At 38.9% G+C, this 25,051-nt stretch overlaps 1 protein-coding gene across 16 annotated transcripts in view; it reads left to right on the top strand.

Annotated features, from left to right (window-relative positions):
- ADGRL3 (adhesion G protein-coupled receptor L3) overlaps positions 1 to 25,051 on the top strand; it is a 1,097,183-nt gene that overhangs the window by 707,180 nt on the left and 364,952 nt on the right. For all 16 annotated transcript variants that reach the window (XM_089687883.1, XM_089687880.1, XM_089687882.1 and 13 more), the window contains 4 exons: positions 209 to 331; positions 6,876 to 7,084; positions 13,114 to 13,290; positions 22,513 to 22,722. In XM_089687883.1, the coding sequence (XP_089544009.1) occupies positions 209 to 331; positions 6,876 to 7,084; positions 13,114 to 13,290; positions 22,513 to 22,722 (719 nt within the window). The remainder of the gene's footprint in view (positions 1 to 208; positions 332 to 6,875; positions 7,085 to 13,113; positions 13,291 to 22,512; positions 22,723 to 25,051) is intronic.

Raw genomic sequence — 25,051 nt, 5'->3', positions numbered from 1 at the left:
AAGATGGCTAAGCGATAAGGCAACTTGGTATGGCTTTGCGTTAGCCATGCCACAACTTTGTAGGGTTTGGAGAAGATCCTCCCAATCATTGCATAAAATATTACTTTCACCTACAATTGAGTAAGCTAAATTGCTTGTATTTTTACTTTATTCCCATGTGGAATTACTGTCTTTATTTTTTAATGTTGTTTTTCTATTTAATCATTAGAACTTGAAGTTGCAAGATTAAGCACAGATGTGAATCTAGAAGATCTTAAATTCCCACAGAATATAAGACATAGCAGCTCTATTCAGCTGTCATCAAATACACTAAGACAAAATGGTCGGAATGGTAAGTAGATAGTACATAGCTATCTGGAATAAAAAGTGTATGAAAAATTCATCCTTTATAAAATGATGCTAACTCGCTATTTACTGATTGTATTTTTGTGCTTTTTAAAGGGAATCTATAATTTTTGTCTATTGTTATATTTAGATTCTGGAATCTATTTAAATATACTTTTTTCAATAATTTAATTATTATATAAATTACAAGTATATTTTTTCTAATTTATTTTGTTATGTTTGCAACTGTTCAGAATCTTTATTTTACAAATAAATATTTGATATAGAGTGCAATCATGACATTTAGAGTATTCTAAAGGCTTTCTGGACTTTCTCTTTAGAAAGCTGAGCACCGCATTTTTACTTGCTGGCTTTCTCAGTCAGTTCCTTTTGGCATATGTGACGTATTGAACTGTTTTTTTATACATTAGCTAATCTAGTGACTATCTTTATACAAATTACCAAAGCAATTTTAGTTGGTTTATTCATTGCTATAATTGGCAACATTCCAGCATGCCTTTTTTTTACACTTGCAACTGCTGTGCCTAGCCACCTCTGTTTTAGTTTTCTATCAGAGCCAGTAGAGGAGTGGAGACATATCAACCAATTTGCTGGTGGAAACACACCAAAAACCAATAAGCTATTTTATTTTTTTTTGTTAATTTCTCCAAGAAGTCCATATATAAGCAAACTGTTTCTGATCATATCCAACAAATAAAAAGCCAACATGCCAACGTGTAATAATTCTGCTTCTTATTTTGGTAAGATATTTGTAAAAGACCAATATTTCAAGAACATTAGAGCCCCCATTAACAAAGCACAGCTCTATTAAGCAGCATGTTGTTTTTCTTTTTGTGTCTCTCCCTACAACCCAAAGAAAATGGCAGTCATCCCTGCAAACCCTTACTTTTATGTGTAGGTGTGACAAATCACATTGCCCCATCCAATTTAGTTTTTGCTAGGGGTGTGAGGCTTCCAGTGCATTTTAGGCACTATGGAGGGCCTGCCAGCCATTTATACATGAAGTTGGCATTTTGTACATTTATGTATCCTGCGCATTGGCCTATTTGTAAATTCTGTGAATCCAGTAGATTAAGTTGCTTATTGCCGTTTACAAAGTGAGGTATGATATACTATCCAGATGATTTTGAAATAAAGTAAAAAGAAGTATTTAGTAAAAACAGACCTCAAGTTTGCCTCTAAAAAAGTGCAGCTTTTAGTACACTGAGTTTTAAAATAAATGGTCAGGTTCTGGGTCCAACATGTCTATATATATATATATATATATATATATATATATATATATATATATATATTATGCACATACACACTATATTGCCAAGTTCCTTTACCCCAAACTCGCTCACCCATGTCTTTATGGACCTTGCTTTGTGCACTGGTGACCAGTCATGTTGGAACAGGAAAGAGCCATCCCCAAACTGTTCCCACAAAGTTGGGAGCATGAAATTGTCCAAAATAAAATATGGACCACCTGCGCTACCCAGAATACACTGATATCCTAAGATTGGGAAGCTGCTATCACCTGGATAGAATAGCTAGTACAAAAAGAAAGAGAAATGGTGCCCACACAATAACCTATATATTAAATATACTCAGAAATTAATAAATAAATAATAATCCTCTTATGTAATCCGCTATATGACATGTATATACATCTGTTATTCACAATATCGTGCAGTAATATTCAAAGTCTACACCCATATAAAACAAATACATATGTGAATGCATGTAAAAAAGAATTAGTGCAAAAAAACACACGTGTCCCTAAACAGGGCGAAAGTGACATGAATCACGAAATAACAGGTGATAGACGCTTGGCATGAATTATGCCCAAGACTGTGCAGTGAAAGAAGAACTGGCAAATGACGCAAATGGTGCCTTTATACGTATACAATAAGACGGTCAGGATAAATGACCTGACTGAAGACAAAACATAGGACCAACAAAAGTCCTTCCACATAAATGTGTAACAAACATGTGATAGGTGACTATACAAAATAATATATATATATATATATATATATATACATACATACCGTGCTCAAGTCCCTGAAATTTGGGACTAAATACTATAAAATAAACATCACAAAATGTGACAACACAAATAATTTTAAAAGTGACACTCTGTGCTGCATAAATAAAAGAGCACTACTAGGCAGAACAAAAGTCCACATGTGTGATCCTCAAAAAGCTGGATATAGTAGAAATTCCAGCAATGAACATAAATGATGCAGGTGTAAGTAATAGGATCCGTCACCGGCTAGATTGCCCCCTCACCTTCATGTAGCAACCCCAAGGGGCCAAAAAGCCTTTGTAATGTTAGGTACAGCTAAACGACCAATCAGCCAGTACAGATCCGGGTTATCAGTAGTGGTGGTATCCCCTTAGGACCTAAAGGTATACTCGATCCTGTTATCCGGATATCTTACATACACCTCACATATGTTGTGAAGAAAAGAAGAAGAATCCTCCCATAGTGTAATATTGTTATATTTATTAAAGTTTGTAAAATGCAACAAATGCTCACTCACATGTTATGGGCAAAAATTGTGCTCACAGAACCTCATAGAACACACTGGGTGTACTGCTATGGGTATACCAAGATGGCTTTGTTTTATATTATGTATTTGTTTTATATGGGTGTAGACTTTGTACAGTATATGACTGCACGATAGTGTGAATATTAGATGTATATACATCTCATATAGTGGATTACATAAGAGGATTATTATTATTAATTTCTGAGTATGTGTAATATATAGGTTATTGTGTGGGAGCGTAGCACCATTTTTCTTTCTTTATGAAATTGTCCAAAATGCCCAACCAAGCCCAACCCCTAAAAAACAACCCCACACCATAATCGCCCCTCCACCAAACTTTACCCTTGGTGCAATGGAGTCAGGCAAGTACTGTTCTCCTGGCAACCGCCAAACACAGACACGTCCATTGGATTGCCAGACAGAGAAGCGTGATTAGTCACTCCAGAGAACACATCTCCACTGCTCTAGAGTCCAGTGGTGGTGTGCTTTACAGCACTGCATCTGACGCTTTGCATTGCACTTGGTGATGTAAGGCTTGGATACAGCTGCTTGGCCATGGAAACCCATTCCATGTTGTTGTGCTAATCTGAAGGCCACACGAAGTTTAGAGGCCTTTAGCTATTGACTCTGCAGACAGTTGGCGACTTCTGTGCAATGTGCACTTCTGTGATTTTACGTGGCTTACTACTTCATGGCTAAATTGCTGTTGTTCAAAGTTGTCACTTTGTTATAATACCACTAACAGTTGACCGTGGAATATTCAGTAGCAAGGACATTTTACAGATCGACTTATTGCACAGGTGGCAGTCTATCACGGTACCACGGTTGAATTCACTGAGCTCCTGAGAGCGACCCATTCTGTCACAAATGTTTGTAGAAGCAGTCTGCATGCCTAGGTGGTTGATTTTTTGTTACGTGGCTGTGGAGGTGATTGGAACAATGATTTGGAGGGGTGTCTCAATACTTTCGGATATATATATATACGTTTTTTTCTTTTATTATTATTATTATTATTATTATTATTATTAATAACAATATTTCATTTGAATAAATGTTATGGAAAGATGATAATCTATCTTGATGTAATTGAGACTTGGGGGGTAGGGCTGATTCTGGCTTCTCATAGTCCGTGCTATATCTTGCAAGGAACCAGAACACAGCAGTTTGCTTTACAAATATTCACTGCAGATTGTTTGCTTCTGGACTTAAAAACAATATTCAAATGAATATATAAAAACAAAATAAACAAGCATGTGGTTGGCCTCTGCTCAAATTATGGAATTTTCTCTGCAGCATTAGTCAGAGATAACTTAAGTAGAAAATACAGGCTCCACTCCTCAGCCTGCATGGGATGTACTGTTCATTGCAGGTTGTGGTATGGAATAACATCGAGGACTAGAGAAGAGCGGATAACGGTATTTGCTATTCACTATAAGCAAACTGCATAGTTTGCTAAGGCACATTGTAAAAAAGCAGATAAAATTCTTGTTTTATCTTTAGTTGTAGTTCATTGTTATTGATCTTCATTTTTACAGTTATGGTCTTGCATGGTATTTCTCAACATATGGCAGTTTTTCCTACCTGCACTCCAGTCTATTTACAATAATTTCAAAGGAACACTTACCACTAAACCTTCCTATTCACTTTAGACCATTCTCTGGCATATTATTATTAATACAGGTACTTATATAGCACCATCAATTCACGCAGCGCTTTACATACAGTCATGGCCGAAATTGTTGGCACCCTTGATATTTCTCCAGGAAATCATGTATTTCTCACGAAACGTATTGCATTAACACATGTTTTGCTATACACATGTTTATTCCCTTTGTGTGTATTGGGACAAAACAAAAAAAGGGAGGAAAGAAAGCAAATTCGACATAATGTCACACAAACCTCCAAAAATGGGCTGGACAAAAGTATTGGCACCCTTTCACAACTGCGGATAAATAAGAATGTTACAAGCATGTGATGCTCCTGTAAACTCACCTGGGGCAAGTAACAGGTGTGGGCAATATAGAAATCACACCTGAAAGCAGATAAAAAGGAGAGACGTTCACTTAACCTTTGCATTGTGTGTCTGTCTGTGCCACACTAAGCATGGACAACAGAAAGAGGAGACGAGAACTGTCTGAGGACCTGAGAACCAAAATTGTGGCAAAATATCAACAATCTCAAGGTTACAAGTCCATCTCCAGAGAACTAGATTTGCCTTTGTCCACAGTGCGCAACATTATCAAGAAGTTTGCAACCCATGGCACTGTAGCTAATCTCCCTGGTCGTGGACGGATGAGGAAAATTGATGAAAGATTGCAACGCAGAATAGTCCGGATGGTGGATAAGCAGCCCCAAACATGTTCCAAAGACATTCAAGCTGTCCTGCAGGCTCAGGGAGCATCAGTGTCAGCGCGAACTATCCGTCGACATTTAAATGAAATGAAACGCTATGGCAGGAGACCCAGGAGGACCCCACTGCTGACACAGAGACATAAAAAAGCAAGACTACAGTTTGCCAAAATGTACTTGAGTAAGCCAAAAGCCTTCTGGGAAAACGTCTTGTGGACAGATGAGACCAAGATAGAGCTTTTCGGTAAAGCACATCATTCTACTGTTTACCGAAAACGGAATGAGGCCTACAAAGAACAAAACACAGTACCTACGGTAAAATATGGTGGAGGTTCAATGATGTTTTGGGGTTGTTTTGCTGCCTCTGGCACTGGGTGCCTTGACTGTGTGCAAGGCATCATGAAATCTGAGGATTACCAAAGGATTTTGGGTCGCACTGTAGGGCCCAGTGTCAGAAAGCTGGGTTTGCGTCCAAGATCCTGGGTCTTCCAGCAGGACAATGACCCCAAACATACGTCAAAAAGCACTCAGAAATGGATGGCAAAGAAGCGCTGGAGAGTTCTGAAGTGGCCAGCAATGAGCCCAGATCTAAATCCCATTGAACACCTGTGGAGAGATCTTAAAATTGCTGTTGGGAAAAGGTGTCCTTCCAATAAGAGAGACCTGGAGCTGTTTGCAAAGGAAGAGTGGTCCAAAATTCCGGGTGAGAGGTGTCAGAAGCTTATTGATGGTTATAGGAAGCGACTGATTTCAGTTATGTTTTCCAAAGGGTGTGCAACCAAATATTAAGTTAAGGGTGCCAATACTTTTGTCCAGCCCATTTTTGGGGTTTTGTGTGACATTATGTCATATTTGCTTTTCTGCCTCTGTTTTATATTTGTTCCAATACATACAAAGGGAATAAACATGTGTATAGCAAAACATGTGTTAATGCAATACCTTTTTTGTGTGAAATACTTGATTTTCAGGAAAAATATCAAGGGTGCCAACAATTTCGGCCATGACTGTATATATTGTACATTCACATCATTCCCTAACCCTCATGGGTCATACAATGTAAAGTCCCTAACTTACATTCATACACATGCTAGGGCCAATTTAGACAGGATCTAATGAACCTACCAGCATGTCTTTGGAGTGTGGGAGGAAACTGGAGTACCCAGAGGAAACCCATGCAGGCACAGGGAGAACATGCAAGCAGGTGGTGCCATGGTTGGAATTCGAAACAACAACCCTAGTATTGACAGATGGAAGTGCTAACCATTTAGCCACTGTGCTGGCCAAATCTTTAGAGCTTCTGCTACAAGCATGTTGCAAATGTAAAACTCCAAATCAATGCAACTACATGGAGAAAGTAGGAAAGTGATCTACACACATCTTCGAGTGTTGCCAAATCTAGGGTAACAAACTGTTTAGATGCAATCCATTAGTGCACACGTTTCATGTTTTAGGGAATATTCCACCAAGTTTGAATCTATCTTTAATCGACTGGCTCCAGAACTGTATTTATTTTAATTTTTTTTTTACTGGTGTCAATAATACAGAACTTATGAATAAATATTTATGGCTCACAGATTGACATATTACAGGAGATTTGGAGAGTGCATTCAAACGTATTTGTTTTTTGCTTTGTCATTTTAGGTGAGATTAGAGTTGCATTTGTCTTGTACAATAACCTGGGTCGCTACTTGTCCACGGAAAATGCCAGCATTAAATTAGAAATAGAAGCTTTGACCACAAATCACACAGTTGTTGTAAATTCTCCTGTGATTACTGCAGCAGTTTACAAGGAATCCAGTAGTAAAGTCTACTTAACTGATCCAGTGATGTTTACTGTTAAACATATAGAGGTGAGTGAACCTATGCAATGTGTCTAAATGATCTGTTTATACTTGGCACTTATTATTTGGTTTACTACTGATCTTTCCACTCTTTTGGCTCTTTTACACTGGTGGCCAAAGGGGGGGGGGGGTAATTCGGTGGGGCCACTCCCCAACCATGTACCATCTGGCATTTTAAAAAATAAATAAAATCTGCCAGAAGTACCTTCTGCCTGTCAGCTTCTGCTATGCTCTGAAAATTGATTGTATTACCACAAGTGTGAAAGAGACCTTTGCTAGTTTCTGTGCTTCCATGTCAGAGAGGTGTCTGAATAAAAATGTTAATAACATGTTTTATAGCGATTATCTTAATTCCCCTTTCTCTTTGTTTAATTTTTGAGGATTTAGTGGTGGCAATATTTTATGTAAATGAAAAAAGTGCATTTATTTTTACCTTTGCAGTTGCTGTTGCATACATACATTCACACACATACACACACTTGGTAACACAGAGTTACATGCTAGAATAGAGGCTGCAGAATATGCTAGAGTTTTTCGCTAGAGAGCAAACACTACATTACAGTGAATTTTTTCTGGGACAGAAGAAAAAAAGAATAAAATGTATACACTTGCTTTTTAAATAGAATGCAATTTCAGAAGGAGAAAGCAGGTAGATTTCATCCAGAAAGATTATATCACTGATACAGAAAAAATAGTACAGATTTGCCACACAGAATGTCATCCTTTTTAATAGGATACAGTTTTACAGTGAGAGAGCAGGGAGCTTTCATCTGGAAATAATAAAATACGCTGTATTTTTTTTCTGAGACAGAAGACAAAAAACAGATTTGCTGCACCGAATGTCATGCTTTTCAGAGAGAGATAGAGCATACAGACTGCATCTGGAAATGTAAATGTAACAGTATTTTTCCTGAGACAGAAGACAAAACTAGTACAGATATTTTGCACAGTTTAAGGGAGAGACCATCAGTTTATATTAAAGGAATATTCTTTACTGAGGCATTGCACTGAAATAGTCCCCAAAGAACAAGGCAAACAGCATTATTTATCATCAAACAACAAAACAAAAGAATTCCCTCAAAGGAGCAGCATGTGAATTAACTGCTGTTTTTAGTGTACCATATTGCAAAGTAAATATAAACAAGGACCCAGGATTGACCCTACAGAAAAAGTTTGCGAAGTGAGCAAAAGCTAACAGGAAACATACAGTGTATCAAGAAACATTTAGGCTTGAGTATTTTTATTGGTGAAGCATTCTAATCCAAAACAATTACGGATATCATAATCAAGATTGACCCTGCAATAAATTGAACACAATTTTACAATTGGCAAACAGCTATGGAACATTTGGTATGGTGTCTTGAAAGTGTGGTAGCAAAGGACTATAGCTGTGTAAAGGACAAGATGTTAGTGGTGGCAGGAGATGGCTTTGGTGTCAGGACAAGAGTGGTAGAAGAAGCTGTTAATGGTGATAGAATGTGGTCATGGTGGCAAAAGATGGTACTTGTTACAGGTCTGTAGCTGTGGAAGGAGATGCTTAGGCAGTATTGCATAACTACTTGAAGACCACAATACATACAGTATATTTACATTGCAGGTTTCAAGTGGTATACCGGTATGATGCCTGCCGCTACAGGCTAATGGCCAATTAGCCTATGGATTGCTTTTATAGGTGGTGGAGAAGGGTCCCCTGGCTTACCATAGAGGTGATTGGGGATTGGATCTTCCACAATCATCTCTATGGTATTATAAACCAGAAGTGATGAGTATTTTGTCACTTTTGGTTTCCTAAGGCATGTAAACAAGTCATATTTTGACTTGTAAAAGGCATTTGACCAAACTGATCTTGGTAAGTTCAGATGCTTTTAAGGGCAGAGGAGAGATCTGGGGTCTAATACACCCCAGATCTTTCCATGAAGAGGACCTGTTACTGCTTATTGTTATCACAAGGGATGTTTAAATACCTTGTGATAACAATAAGAATGAACCAAAAAAGAGACAGTGTAAAAATAAAAAAAAATTAAATAATAAAAATATTAAAGCTCCCTCGTCCCACTGTGCTCCCGTGCAAAGACGAATGCACACATCGGTTCCGCACACATATGTAAATGGAGAGCACACCATACATGTGAAGTACTGCCCTGAACATCAAATTTGATGCAATAATTCTAGCACCAGACCTTCTGTATAACTCTAAACTGGTAACCCATAAAGGCTTTTAAAGCGTCAGCTATGGAGATTTTTTAATTTTGTAGGTGCCATTCCACAAGTGTGTGCAATTTTAAAGCGTGTTAGGTTTCTATTTACTCGGTGTAGCACCATCTTTTATATTTTACAAAAAATTGGGTATTCTATTGTCTTTATGTGCATTAGAATGCGTTAAAGTATATTTATTTCCCAAAAATTTCAGTTGAAAAACTGCTGTGTATACACCGTGTGACATGAAAATTCCAAAACCCACCATTTTATTCTCTAGGGCCTCTGCTTAAAAAATATATAATGTTTGTGAGTTCTAAGTAAGCCTGGTCTTAAAGTGAATATTGTTGGTGGGGCCCCAAATCAAAACCAAAATGTAATTGTTAGCATCAGCAGCAGAGACTTGATACTTATTGTTGACCCAGGACTGGTTCATTTTCACAAAGGTGAATGTAAGGTTATGCACTTGGGGGTTAAGTATATGCATGCATGATTTTGTTCACTGGAGGAGGAGTCTGACTAAGACACGGAGCAGGAGCTCGATGTGAGAGCTCCCGGGTGTCAGGGATCGCCGCGGCACATAGGTCTGTGCATGCACAGATTGCCAAAACGCACTAAAACACGGGCGCTAGGACCTGGGCACCAATGGCAGTGCAGGGCGCTCTATTTAAAGCCGGCTCTTGCAATGCTCAAGTGCCGTATGGTCTTATTCCTGTGTTCCTAGTTTTGAGATTGCCTTGTTGCTGAACCTGCCTGACCCGGATTATCGTGACCCTCTCCTGCCCTGATCCCTGGCTTGTCTGACCATTCTTCTGCATTCTCCTGTTTACCTGACCTCCTGTTGCTGAACCTGGCCTGTGACCCATTTATCCTTTTGCCTGCCAATCTGTACCGTCTGCCTCCGCTGTTACCGATCTGGCCTGTCTGACGATGCTACACACTATCTCTTCACATCTGGCTCTCATCTGCTACCTACCACTGGCAAAACCACCTCTACCACAGCTGGTTGTACTCGGGCGTCGTGACCTGGTCTTAGGCTGCTTCAAGTCCATCCCCACCATCAGGGGCCCTGGTGAAACAGCAGACTGAGGCTTAGACTCCGCGCCCTGAGGAATTCCGGCCTGTGGGTCACTAGAGGCTACTGCCAGTCGGTCCGTGACACCGGGTAACGAACTTTCCCATTGTCCCGCTGGGAAAGAGACTGTGCAGAGGTGGTGGAGACCAAGCTGAATGCAGAGTCTTACCTGGCTGAGAGCAAGTCCCCGAAAGCCTGTTTGTGAGAGGTCGGGGGCCAGGCTGAGACGGAGTGGGAGACTAAGAGGCAGAGACGGCTGTGAGAGGAGAGGAGCTGGAGTGCGGAGGAGGCCGGGCTGTCACGTGACACACCGCAAGGGAGCACTGGGAAGTGGAGAAGCCGGCCGGCATTTGTGAGTGTGGACACGGCTGTCTCCCACGGCTGATACGGCTTTCTTCCCTTCTGCCTGAGATTGGAGCGGTCAAAAAAGGGAAGGTGACATGCAGCTGGCTGGCTCTAGCATTGATGGACGAGCGCATCCCTAGTAAAAAAAAATAAAGGATAACCTTACAGGATCGGAGGGAGAGCAGCTGGGGGAGCCTCCCCCTGTAACGTGGGAGTCGTCAATTACATACAGTTGCAAGAAAAAGTATGTGAAGCCCTTGGGATTACGTGGAGTTTTGCATGAATTGGGCATAAAATGTGCTCTGAACGTCATCTAAGTCACAACAATAGAAGAACACAGTCTGCTGAACATAATACTACACAAACATTAGATGTTGCCATGGTTTAATTGCACATAACATGTAAACATTCACAGTGCAGGGAGGAAAAAGTATGTGAGGCCCTAGCTTAATGACTTCTCCCAGAGCTAATTGGAGCCAGGAGTGAGCCAACCTTGACTCCAATCAGTGTGATGATTTTGGATGTGTTGCTGAAAGCTGTCCTGCCCTTAAAAAACACACACCTGTTTTGGGTTTACTGGTTTCAAGAAGCACTGTCTGATGTGAACCATACCTCGCAGAAAAGAGCTCTCAGAAGACCTACGATCAACAATTGTTGACTTGCATGAAGCTGGAAAGGGTTACAAAAGTATCTCCAAAAGGCTTGATGTTCATGTGTCCACGGTAAGACAGACTGTCTACAAATGGAGAAAGTTTAGCACTGGTGCTACTCTCCCTAGGCATGGTCGTCCTGTAAAAATGACTGCAAGAGCACAGCGCAGAATGCTGCATGAGGTAAAGAAGAATCCCAGAGTGTCAGCTAAAGACCTACAGAAATCTCTGGCACATGCTAACATTTTTGTTGACACATCTACAATAAGGAAAACATTAAACAAGAATGGAGTACATGGGAGGACACCACGGAGGAAGCCATTTCTGTCCAAAAAGAATATTGCAGCACGTTTGAAGTTTGCAAAAGAGCACCTGGATGTTCCACAGCACTACTGGCAAAATATACTGTGGACAGATGAAACTAAGATTGAGTTGTTTGGGAAGAACACACAACACTATGTGTGGAGAAAAAAAGGCACAGCACACCAACATCAAAACCTCATCCCCACTGTAAAACATGGCGGAGGGAGCATCATGGTTTGGGGCTGCTTTGCTGCCTCAGGGCCTGGACGGATTGTTGTCATTGATGGGAAAATTAATTCCAGAGTTTATCAAGACATTTTGCAGGAAAACGTACGACCATCTGTCCACCAACTGAAGCTCCGCAGAGGATGGGTGATGCAACAGGACAATGACCCAAAGCATACAAGTGATTCAACAAAACAATGGCTGCAACAGCACAGAATACGCCTTCTCGAGTGGCCCAGTCAGAATCCTGACCTCAACCCGATTGAAATGCTGTGGCATGACCTTAAGAGAGCGATTCACACCAGACATCCGAAGAATATTGCTACACTGAAACAGTTTTGTGAAGAGGAGTGGTCCAAAATTACTCCAGATCTTTGTGCAGGCCTGCTCTGCAACTACAGGAAATGTTTGGTTGAGGTTATTGCTGCCAAAAGAGGGTCAACCAGTTATTAAGTCCAAAGGTTCAGATACTTTTTCCTCCCTGCACTGTGAATGTTTACATGTTATGTGCAATTAAACCATGGCAACATCTAATGTTTGTGTAGTATTATGTTCAGCAGACTGTGTTCTTCTATTGTTGTGACTTAGATGACGTTCAGAGCACATTTTATGCCCAATTCATGCAAAACTCCACGTAATCCCAAGGGCTTCACATACTTTTTCTTGCAATTGTAGCTTAAGTTTAGCTACCAGAATGATAATAATCTCTTAGGTTGTCTTCTGTGGCAGTAAGCGTTACAATGGTTTCTAGAAAAGAATTCCATTTTCTTACAGATTTTTTTTACAGAGTCTATTGAATATTTTCCAAGAAATATTTTTTTTTTAAAGTAACAATATCACATTTATAAGCTTTTTATGGCTTTTTTAAGAAGAGAATAAAAATACACCCAACGCTAACAGTTTTGAAAGTATGTTTTCACTTTGCACATCGCAACAGCCCTGTAAAGTGGGGTTTTTTCACTTTGCATATTGAATGTTTAGTTTCTTGAAGGAGGTGATGCTTATTTCAGTCCACTCATGTGTAAGACAAAATCCTGCTTTTGTGATTTTACACCCTTAGTAAACAAAACTACAAATATATGCAATAGTACAGTACACAGTTATATTCATCTTATTAGCATTTGAGGATAACAAATGGAACTATTTACAGTATATAATACGTTTCCGTGCAGGAGTTGAAGCTAATTACTTTATGCTTTATAGATGCTGAGTATGATTAAAATGTGTTTTTTTTCTGTATGCAGCAATCTGATGACTATTTCAACCCTAACTGCTCATTCTGGAGTTACTCAAAAACAAATTTTTCAGGACACTGGTCAACACAAGGCTGTAGACTTATGACAACAAACAAGACGCATACAAAGTGCTCATGTAATCACCTAACTAACTTTGCTGTTCTTATGGCTCATGTTGCAGTTAAGGTAAGTTAGTATGAGATCAATCCATCACATCCAGTATGCACATGAACAACTTCAACATTGGGTCACATTAGAATATAGTGCTAAAGCAGTTGTAAACTCTACACTTTTTATTATAATAATAAACAGGTTTTTACTTACCTGTTCTGTGTAAAGGTATTGCATAGAGTGGTCCCTTACCTCCTCTTCTGAAGTCCCCCTTAGTGCTCTCCGCCCCTCCTTTTCTTTGTATTCCTCAAATTATAGGGGCACATGTGCAGGTGCACTCTTGAGCCAGTGTTTGTGCATCCATAGATGCACACAGCATAGCTTGATTGGACATGAATGACTGGCAGGAGCCAAAGGCTAGAGCCTAGCAACGCCTGTGAGAGTAGGAAGAGGGGAGAAACGACCTGCAGTTGGGCACAGTGCTGGATCAATGGAGGGGTCAAGTAAGTGTTGGGGGTGGGCTGGGGGGGCAGTAAAGGGTTGTTTACCTTAGAGTTTAGAACCACTTTAATGGCATGTACTGCTGCATATTATTATTATAAAAATGTAACAGATATTTGCTCCACAAACATGAAAATACAGCAGGATAGCATAGTGCACTTGATTTTGCAGCAGTGAGATTTTAGGTTTGTGGGGAGTTTTCATTTCCTCCCACGTTCGTAAAACTCATAGTTTGAATGCATTCTTAACAAAATTGCCCTTTATGTGTTAATATGTGTTGTGCAGTATGTTGGCACTATATAAATAAAGGGAAATAATGTTTAGAATGTGACCCTTCTTGAAAAGAACTGGAAGATAAAAAGGCAATTCTAAATATAAATGTTCCTTAGTCATACAATGATACTATAGTATCATTGCATGACTTATACAATATATTACTATATAACATTACTTATAGTACTAAAACTGTAGTGGTTAGCATTCCTGCCTTGCAGCACTAAGGTCTTTGGTTTAAATCCCTACCAGGACACCACCTGCATTGAGTTCCTGTGCATACATGTGTTTCCGCTGGGTACTCCAGTATCTTTTACAAAAAGAAAAGGTGCCATAAGTTAGGGGTGTATCCACCCATCAAAAAGCATTTCCCCGACTCACCATAATTGAGGTCTAGATTCTAAACCAAAAAACTTATAAGAAAAAAGTTAGCAGCTGGCAAGAGCAGACCTGCCAAAAAAAGACGGTACATTATGAATCCTATGCGGAGTAAATATTCACTATGAGTAGTGGATGCAAATATTTTTATTGAGATCAATTAGATCATGAAAAGGTAGGCATTTGAATCATGGTGAACACACTGTCAATCATTAAAATAAAATTAATACATTATAACAAAAAACAAAAAAGCGTTCTGTGTTTTCACTTAGCTGCATCTATGGCTGGGAAGGCCAAAATTGGTATTGGGCAAAAAAATCTTCTATAATTTGGTATAGGAAGTCCATAACAGTTGAATCCAAGTTTAGGTAAATCTTCACAGTTTAGATTTCTTTTTCTTTCTCTTCTATCTTTGAAGTGTCAAAATATTTCCTTCAAATGTAATGAGTAAAGAATCTTGGAATAGATGCTATAGGCATATGTTTTCATCTCAAAACATCAAGCTTAAACCCATAATACAGAAAGATGGCTTCTAAAGGAGGAATATGGCTGTCGGGAATGGATTCGCCAATGGTGGTGGGACTCATCTGCCGTGTGGGCTGCAGTAGCGGGGCTGGCCAGCGGGTGCACTCAGCAACCAGAAGCTCACTCCTGCAGTCAGCCATCACCTGAGGCTGATTGCAGGAGGTGTATTTAAGGAATGGCCAGACCTGCAGTCAGTGCCTTGGTGTATGTTTCCCATGAGCCCCTGTACCTGCATCCTGTCTGCTTCCTGCCTGATTCCTGATTCTGCTTTGATCCTGACTCTGAATGAACTCCACCTGTCCTGACCCGGCCTGCCTGACCACTCCACCTCACCAGCCCTGACTGCTCTTGTCTGTGTACATTCCGTTATCAGTTGGAGGTATGGTTTTGTTATATTGTGCATGTTATATTTGTGTATAATAAATTATATTGTTACACCATACTTGAGCCTGCATTTCCCTGTGTCAGTTCACACATCTCTGGTCTTACCGGGAGCCCTGACAATGGCCATGAAATCATTATTACCTTCTTTGTAATTCATCATCATCACATAGGTTGGTTAAGAAAATTGCATTGTGTATGGCAAATTTCAGTCGGCCGATGATCCTTAAATAGGATGTTTTCAGTGGAAAACAATAATGATAAATCGAAAATGAATAATAGAAGTTTTAATACACAGAAATCAATCATTAATATGGGCAGTTCCAAAAAAGGAGATAATTACCCTGATAGAGATCATCTTTGTTTCCACTTAAAGAATATGGATCATATAGGCCCTAAAAAAGATGAGAGGTATATAACCTCCTAAATGCCAAAAATTGTATATGGTATTGTAGCTACAGCTTTAGTGTGCAATGTTGCACTGGACATGTATGTAAATAGCCTTCTATTGGCTCCAAAAATTCCTCTTCTATGTAAGAGCAAGGTGGTTCCTTTGAGAGGTTTTTAGGACAGAACATCCCGTTTTCCATATAATAATGCTTATCGCAAGATAAAAAATCAGTATTCACCTATAAAAGGCCCCAAAATTTCTCTATAAATAAGAGTACTGGAGTTCCTTGATAAGGTTCAGAACACTAAAGTCCCATTATTATAAATAGCAAGATATGACTTAGCTCTAATCAAAAATTTACTTGCCACTGGTGGAAGTGGTATAACACCACAAGTAGTTAAATGAACTCCCGGGAGTCATCCTAAGTACTGGCGGATTTCCGTCTTGCCCAGTGTTTGTCCAAGATGGAGGCATGTGGCAAGCCTCTTTCCCCTCATGGACATCGCAGCATGGAGGAATGCAGAACGTGATGATGTCACTACCTTGACGCGTTTCATCAGCCAATCATCGCGGACTTCGTCAGAACTGGGAGGGGACAGTTTTCACATTCCTTTTATAGTGCAGAATTTGCATAATTTTATCCTTTTGTCGCCCTCTTCTGTTGAAATGTCATCACTACAATGTTAGTCTAAATTAAATTCTAAAACTTACATGACTGACATATGTCATTGATGACTGGCCTTAAGACAGATTGAAATTCAGATGGTGTTATTAACTATTATTCTACAGTAGATGACAATAATAAAATCTTAATTATATCAACATGGATTTTTTCCTTTTTTCTATTTTCAAAATGTTTTATGTAATTTGCATAATGCAAAATGATATCAGCCAAATAATCAAACAGAAATTTATTTAAGGAATATTTTGAAATTTAAACGTGTTTAATGTGATACCAATGTCCCCAACGTATATATCCAAAATTTCTCTTTTTGAAAGAGAACTTTATCAAAGTCCCCTCTTCTAGAGGAAATAGTCAGGAGGAAAATACTTTTTTACTTTTAGGCCGTCTGTTTTGCCTTGATGTACTTCCTTAAAGTGTTGAGCTAGGGGATTTTCCCTTTCTTTGTCATTTTTGTTCCTATATTCATTTTTAATCTCCCGTATATGTTCACTGGTAATTACATGTCTTTAGCATTACGTAATTCATCTAGGGCTATCCTTTCATCCTTAGTTAAATTGTCTGGATTCTTTTTAATCCAGTCAATTTTCCGTATGTCTTTATGAACTAGATCTAAAAAGAGGCTAAGCCATTTATTTTCGCTGACGTTGGGCATTCTTTTTGAGGATACTTTCAGTCTGGTATTTCTTTTCCATTTAGTGGAAATTGTCCCTTCTTTTATTTCCTCCTCTGTCATCCCTTTTTCTAGGAGACTTAATAAGTCATTAATTGCTTGTTTTTCTGCCTCAGAATTTAGTTCATATTGATTAGATGTTTTTTCAGTAATTAATGGAATCCTCAATAGTATTTTCCTCAAAAATAAATTTAGATCTTTAAATACCTTAAAAAGTTCCATTCTGTTAGTAGGAGAAAAAGATAGACCTTTTACATAATAAACCAAAATGTCTATCTGCAAGATTAAACTTAGATAGATTAATTACTTTAAGATCTTCAGTATTTTCTTGAATAGTAGATTTAATTGGCAAACCTATTTCTTGTGACTTCTTGTTCGATTTATATTGGTTACTTTGGGGACATTTTGAGTAGTTCTTTTGTCTTTTTGCAATTTCATGTGGTTGTTCTCTGATTTTGGGGTCTCTATATTTTCCATATTGGTTTTTTCCTTTTCTAAAAAACATACTGCTTTTTTAGTATTATTATCCTCATCATCCTCACTTACCGAGGATCCCGGTCTAATTTTACGTGATGGACAGCATTTTTGTTTAGATCTACTTCTCCCACGTGTATTGGATAAGTCAAAAATTTCATCCTAACCCCAATATTCTATATCTCTTTTACATGTTTACTGCTTAGTAAATTTCTAATTTTTTTAGAATAAGAAATCTAAACTGTGAAGATTTTACCTAAACTTGGATTCAACTGTTATGGACGTCCTATACCAAATTATAGAAGATTTTTTTGTCCAATACAAATTTTGGCCTACCCAGCCATAGATGCAGCTAAGTGAAAATGCAGAACGCTTTTTTGTTTTTATCTATTAATTTTATTTTCATAATTGACAGTGTGTTCACCATGATTCAAATGCCTACCCTTTCATGATCTAATTGATCTCAATAAAAATATTTACATCCACTACTCACAGTGAATATTTACTCCGCATAGGACCTTAGATTGTAAGCTTTTCAAGGGTAGGGACTGATGTGAATGTGCAAATTTACATTTGTGCACATTTCTGTACACCGTGAGCATATAACCAGAAATTGGGTTGTGTTAATAAAACAGTGTGCCGCATTAAAATGAGCTAACTTTAGCTTGAGAAATTCTAAATCATCTGTTTTTAGCTAGTCAACATACAGAGTCTAAAGATTTTTGATTGTCCTTTATGACTGACCACGTATGGTTGTGGGATCTTTTTTTTTAAGGTAAAGAAATGAAATCTAAATATAGATATTTTCCTTTTTTATATAATAATACATTAAAATAAAAACAGTGGTTAATACATATCACCAAAAAAGCCCTATCTGTCTCAAAATATGGCATAAAATTAATTTTGACACAGTGTCACGTTAATTTGCACTGACCCTATCAGTCAAACTATCATGGCGTAGCAAATTTAGAAAAATTGTGAATTTAAATATAACCCTTAGGAGACCATAACACCACATGCACAAATGTTTAAAAAATGCAAATGTTAAGTCCCAAATTTTCCAAATTCGCTATGTTATTCATTACAAGCCTATTGAAATGCATACATTCCACCATTTATTCAATTCTGCAAACTATTACAATACTGAAAACTGAAAAATGGTAATGAAGGATATACAGTGTAGTACTCAAGTGGTTAAACTTTCAAGAATGCTTTTGTGAACTAGTAATGATAACATATAGTGACATTATGACACATTAGTGAAATTGATTTATACTGTACATTAGTGACTTCCCAGTGGTCACAGTTACGACTACACAATATTGACAATGACTATGACATTAATTTAAAAAAACTGTATTGATACATTTCTGATTTTACATTGCTATGGTGGTGTATTTGCCCTCGGACCTCTTTACCAGATGATTGTTCACAAAACTAGAATATGTGATTGTCACATGCATCGTTTTCACCTGCTGTTAATTTTCAAGGACAACTGATAGAAAAATCCCTGTTTTTTATTCTCATCTGCAGAACCATTCTTTAAATTCACTTATTATCTATGATTGATAATTATTGCTTTTTAACTTGGTGTTTTTTTTAACAAGCATTTCAAGTGCCTAACGTATAAATTCTACACAATGTCATGTGTAGTTTCATACATAATGTTTATTGGTACTCCAGAGCTGTATGGCATTTGATTTATGTAGAATACTTTAATTCAAAAATAAACTGTCACCTGAAATTGTATAAACAGGTTAGCAACAGTGCCCTAAGAGGGGAATGTAATAAGATTGCAGTGACCAGAATTGAGAGCAGCTGAGCATGACGTGAAGTCAGAAGATGATTGGTTACTGTGCACAGCAGATTCTGTCTGCTCCAGTCTTAATAATTTTCCCCCCAATGTACCCACAATGATAAAAAAGTGCATTTATTAATTTTTCTCATTGGATCCTGTAAAGCTTTGCAACCCTGATCAGTGCACCACTGGCGCAATGCACAGGCTTAAAATGAGCTGCTTGGTCAAGGTGCCAGAAAGAAGCTTTTACTGCATCAATGACACAAAAAGGCCTGGTTAGGCATGTCAAGGTGTTGTCAGGCATATTGTAACTGGACTTTTTTGTGGCATTGGTGCAGTAAACGCTTCTTTCTGGCACCTCGACCAAACAGCTCATTTTTGTTCACGTATCACCGTATTGTACTCCTTAAAAACAACCACACCATCTTTTTCCAGAGCAGCCTGTATTTCTTTTGAGGTTGCCTGTGGGATTTTCTTTGAATCCCGGACAATTCTTCTGTCAGTTATGCAATCTTTCTTGGTCTACCTGACCTTAGCTTGGTATCAAGAGATCCCCGAACTTTCCACTTCTTAATAGGTGATTTAACAGTACTGATTCGCATATTGAAGGCTTTGGACATCTTTTTATGTTCTTTTCCATCTTTATAAAGTTCCATTACCTTGTTACGCAGGATTTTTGACAGTTCTTTTCTGATCCCCATGGCTCAGTATCTAGTCTAGTCAGTGGTTCCATGTAAGAGCTAACAAACTCATTGACTATTTATACACTGACACTAATTTCAATTTAAAAAGCCACAGATGTAGGGCATTAACCTCTAATTTGCATTTTAACCCGTGTGTGTCACCTTATGTGTCTGTACCAAGGCCAAACATTCCAGGGTATGTAAACTTTTGATCAATGCCATTTGGGTGATTTCTGTTATCATTATGATTTAAAAAGGAGCCAAACAACTATTTGATAATGAATGGCTTCATATGATCATCATCCTTCAATAAAAGAGAATTTTTTGGCATGATCAGTCATATTTTCAATATCCATGCCAAAATTTCACAATTTCTGCCATGGTATGCAAACTTTTGAGCACAACTGTGTGTGTGTGTGTATATATATACCTCTCCGCGGATTTTGATACAGTCGACCACCCCCTCCTCCTCAAAAAACTACACTCCCTTCGCCTCAGAGACTCCGCTCTCTCCTTGCTCTCGTCCTACCTATCACAACGCTCCTTCAGCATTACCTATAATGCTACCACCACCCCCTCACTCCCCCTCTCTGTTGGGGTCCCTCAAGGCTCTGTCCTCGGGCCCCTTCTCTTCTCCATCTACACCTCCTCCCTTGGCCAACTGATACACTCTCACGGCTTCAACTACCAGCTCTATGCCGACGACACGCAAATCTATCTCTTGACCCCTTACCTCAACCCCTCAGTCTCCACCCAAATCACAAGCCTACTGAACAACATATCAGATTGGATGTTGCTCCACTTCCTTAAACTGAACCTCTCCAAAACCGAGCTCCTAGTTTTCCCCCCAGCCCGCGCACCCCCCCCCTACTGACTTCTCCATCACGTCCAACAATGCCACCATCAGGCCCACCCCGCAAGCCAGAGTACTTTGTGTCATTCTTGACTCCAATCTATCCTTCCAGCCCCAAGTCCAATCGCTAACAAACTCATGCAGACTCCACCTCCACAACATCGCCAAAATACGCCCATTCCTATCCCCAGAAACCACTAAGCAGCTCATCCACTCCCTCATCATATCACGACTCGATTACTGCAACTCCCTCCTCACTGGCCTGCCTCCCCACAGGCTATCCCCACTTCAGGCGATCCTGAATACGGCAGCCAGACTCATCCACCTTACCAACCGCTCCGTTTCCGCCACCCCCCTCTGCCAATCCTTCCACTGGCTTCCGATTGACCAACGGATCAAATTCAAAATGCTAACACTGAGGTACAAAGCTGTCCATAATACTGCCCCAAACTTCATCACCGACCTAATATCCAAATACCACCCACAACGCACTCTCCACTCCTCACAAGACCTACTTCTCTCTTGTTCCCTGGTCTCCTCTTCCCATGCCCGCCTCCATGACTTCTCCAGGTCATCACCCATCGTCTGGAATCCCCCACCCCAATCCATCAGACTATCACCTACTCTCCTCTCCTTTAGGCGCACCCTGAAAACCCACCTCTTCAGGGAAGCCTACCCCGCCCCCTGCTAATTGCCGATCTCCTCCACTCTTCCTACCACTCCATCCCCCACAGCTTTTCCTCCTGTACCACTATCCCCTCCCTCCTAGATTGTAAGCTCCGAGGAACAGGGCCCTCGAACCCCTCGTGCATCGCACTGTGTTCTTATTGTACTGTCTCATGTATTGTCTCCCATTGTAATGTACAGCGCTGAGTGAACTGTTGACGCTTTATAAATACTGTATAATAATAATATAATATATGAACTGCTCAAAAAAATTAAAGGAACTCTTTTAATCAGAGTATAGCATCAAGTCAATTAAACTCCTGGGATATTGATCCGGTCAGTTAAGTAGCAGAGGGGGCTGTTAATCAGTTTCAGCTGCTTTGGTGTTTATGAAACAATGAGATGACCCCCAAAACAGGAATGGTTTTACAGGTGGAGGCCACTGACATTTTTTTCCCTGCTCATCTTTTCTGACTTTTTTTCACTAGTTCTGCATTTGGCTAGGGTCAGTGTCACTACTTGTAGCATGAGGCCCTACAGAGGTTGCACAGGCAGTGCAACTCGGCCAGGATGACACATCAATACATGCCATTGTCAGAAGGTTTGCTGTGTCTCTCAGCACAGTCTCAAGAGCATGGAGGAGATTCCAGGAGACAGGCAGTTACTCTAGGAGAGCTGGACAGGGCTGTAGAAGGTCCTTAACCTATCAGCAGGACCGGTATCTGCTCCTTTGTGCAAGGAGAAACAGGATGAGCACTGCCAGAGCCCTAGAAAATGACCTTTTGTTACTGGGGGTCAAGGAGTGGTCACTTCTGTGGTGAGATTTTTGTTAACTGCATTGAAAGATTACAGGACTCACATGTTGCTCGCAGGCCAGTAACTTGAAAAAACATTAAAAAAATGAAATAATACATCGTATAAATAATAAGTCATATGAACATTATTGCAAAAAAGACACATCTTTATGTTATTCAAATGTATTCATGAATTTAATTATGTTGTTTATTTATATTTTCTAGCAATATGATGTTGTCCATGACCTCCTTTTGGATGTGATTACCTGGGTTGGAATTCTACTTTCCCTTGTTTGCCTATTGATATGTATTTTTACATTTTGCTTTTTTCGGGGCCTGCAAAGTGACCGAAACACAATTCATAAAAACCTTTGCATAAGTTTATTTGTGGCAGAGTTACTTTTTCTAATTGGGATCAACAGAACTGACCAGCCGGTAAGTTTTCAAATGTATACTGTAGCATACTATATTCTTATGTATTTTAAATAGTACTGTATTTTGTCAACACACTGTGAATGTTGTGGAGGTTTAGAATGACTATCTTTATTAGGTTTTACACAACACAGCAACCCAATTCTATTTTTCAGATGACTCCCAAAAATTAATGCAAAGTTCCTATGAACACATCCTCTCAACATCCCCCACTCCCAGCTCTATTGTAATATGGTCTATTTTTAGTGATATTCTGTTTGTAGCAATTTAGAAATGCTAGCTGTGGCATACAGATATTACTTGAAAGTTTTATTTAAAAAAAAAAATCAGTTAAGAATTAGATTTTCATGATACAAAAACAACATTCTCTGTCTTTCTCTGTCTTTCTCTGTCAGTGCAATTTGTCTGTGTGTCTTTCTCTTGTTCAACAACTGTTAAGATAGTCACAAAGTGGGTGCATTCATGGCAGGCCCATATCACAAGTATAGTATATCACAAAAATTGTGCAACATTGAAATGAATAAAGCAAGGTCTGCATACAAATATGGTTGTCATATAAACATTTATAATTACAAATAAACCATGAGAACAAGGTTTTTAAAGCATTAACACACATTGCTAAAATTGTAAAACTTTGAATAAACTCGCTGTTCCCATACCATTACAATGCATTATTTTAGATGAGATTCAGGTCAAACCACCCAGTTTGGCTGCCAGATCCTTGACTGTTAAATTGTAAACAAACAGCTGTGGAACCCAGGTAACAACTATGACCAAATATGGTGATGACCTTATTTGGTCATTGACATCACCCATGATCCTCTATGCTGTGTTTACATCACTGCAGCCCCGGGATTCTGCCATTCATATAAGAAATGTGGTAGGTTGTTGTAGGGGCTAATGACAAGGGCCTCTTCTCCACATACTCGGTTCCTCAAAAAAAAAGATATGGGGGTGTGGGGCTGGCATATGGGTATCTGAAAGCCTCGGCCCCTGGATATCTGCCTCCTCTCAGGGAAATGAGTACAGTGGTACATTAGTATGCCTTATTACAGATTCCCACAAAAAGTGAACATATAAAGAAAAATAAACACAACATTGTTGTCAGTATTCCTTTCATAAAATTACTTTTGTGCATTGGCATGTGTGCCATGTCAACACCCAGCTCCCCATGACTATTTGCCAACAATAGATTGCCTATTACATTTATATAAGAGGTTTATGGCTGGTTTATGTGGGCAAAGCTTGGCTCAGTCCTAAATTACATCGTAAATAAGAAGAAAATGCCCAAAGGACTTTAAGTCAAGTTAAGTTTAAGTTAAGTTTAAGTTAAGGTTAAAAATATTACATTTTATTCAAAAAGAACATATAAAAAATCATTGGAAACAAACACTTAGATCGTGATCAATGATACAGTACATCAAAAAATCTAAAAATATAACTTCAAAGAAGAAAATATAAACATGATCACCACATTATCAATATGTTAAGATCTTGGAAAAGTCCTCACGTGTTTCGAGAAATAGTGTTCACTTCTTCAAGAGACATAGATGATCATGAGTGCAGTGTCAAAGGAAAGACCAGGTCATTAGTGATTGAAAAAAAACCAGAGAGAAACAAGGAAGGAGATGCATGAAAATAGCAATCAAGTAGATCAAACCCATATCCACACCCTAAAAATATACTTGCATATCATCAATGCCAAAGGTGTAGCATTAAAAGAGAAAAAATGCTGGCCCAGATCATGGAATGCAGCAAGAAAGCACAAGCCTAAGGTACTGATCTAATCCAGAGCTGTGGGAAGGTCCGGACCGCCCAAACAGGTCTTATATCGATAGCCAAGAATGGTAATGCTTGGTTGACTAACCACTGGGAATTAAAAAGGGAAAAAATTTGTAAAAATTTTAATAGAACATGGAGATATTATGGAGAAGGCCAATAAAGAGCAAATATTCCAAGAACCCAATACAGAAATAAGTGCGTGAGCAACAGCTAGTGAAAAGAAATAGCCAGTGTGAAAACTGGAAGGTATTGGGTAGTGAAAATATACCTATAATATATTTAGAAATTAAACACATTGTTATAGAATAGTGAAGGAAGATGATGTGTAAGGCAAATAAGATGAAATTATAAAAGAGTGTCAGGAATGGTAACTATGACTATTAGTAAACAGTGAAGTCCCCACAAGAGAGAGACCATAGCTAACCCATAAACAACGTGAGGGTCAGACACAATATTGTAAAATGGTGAGGAGATCACATTTGTGAACAGGTGACTTGAAATAAAGACAGGATGTCCAAGATAATACATAGTATATGAAACAAAAGACCCA

The sequence above is a fragment of the Staurois parvus genome, unplaced genomic scaffold, assembly GCF_062004578.1.
Source record: "Staurois parvus isolate SC_StPar_1 unplaced genomic scaffold, SC_StPar_1.0 ptg000439l, whole genome shotgun sequence".
In the NCBI taxonomy this organism is placed as follows: Eukaryota; Metazoa; Chordata; class Amphibia; order Anura; family Ranidae; genus Staurois; species Staurois parvus.
This window is presented reverse-complemented; position numbering and strand designations above follow the sequence as displayed.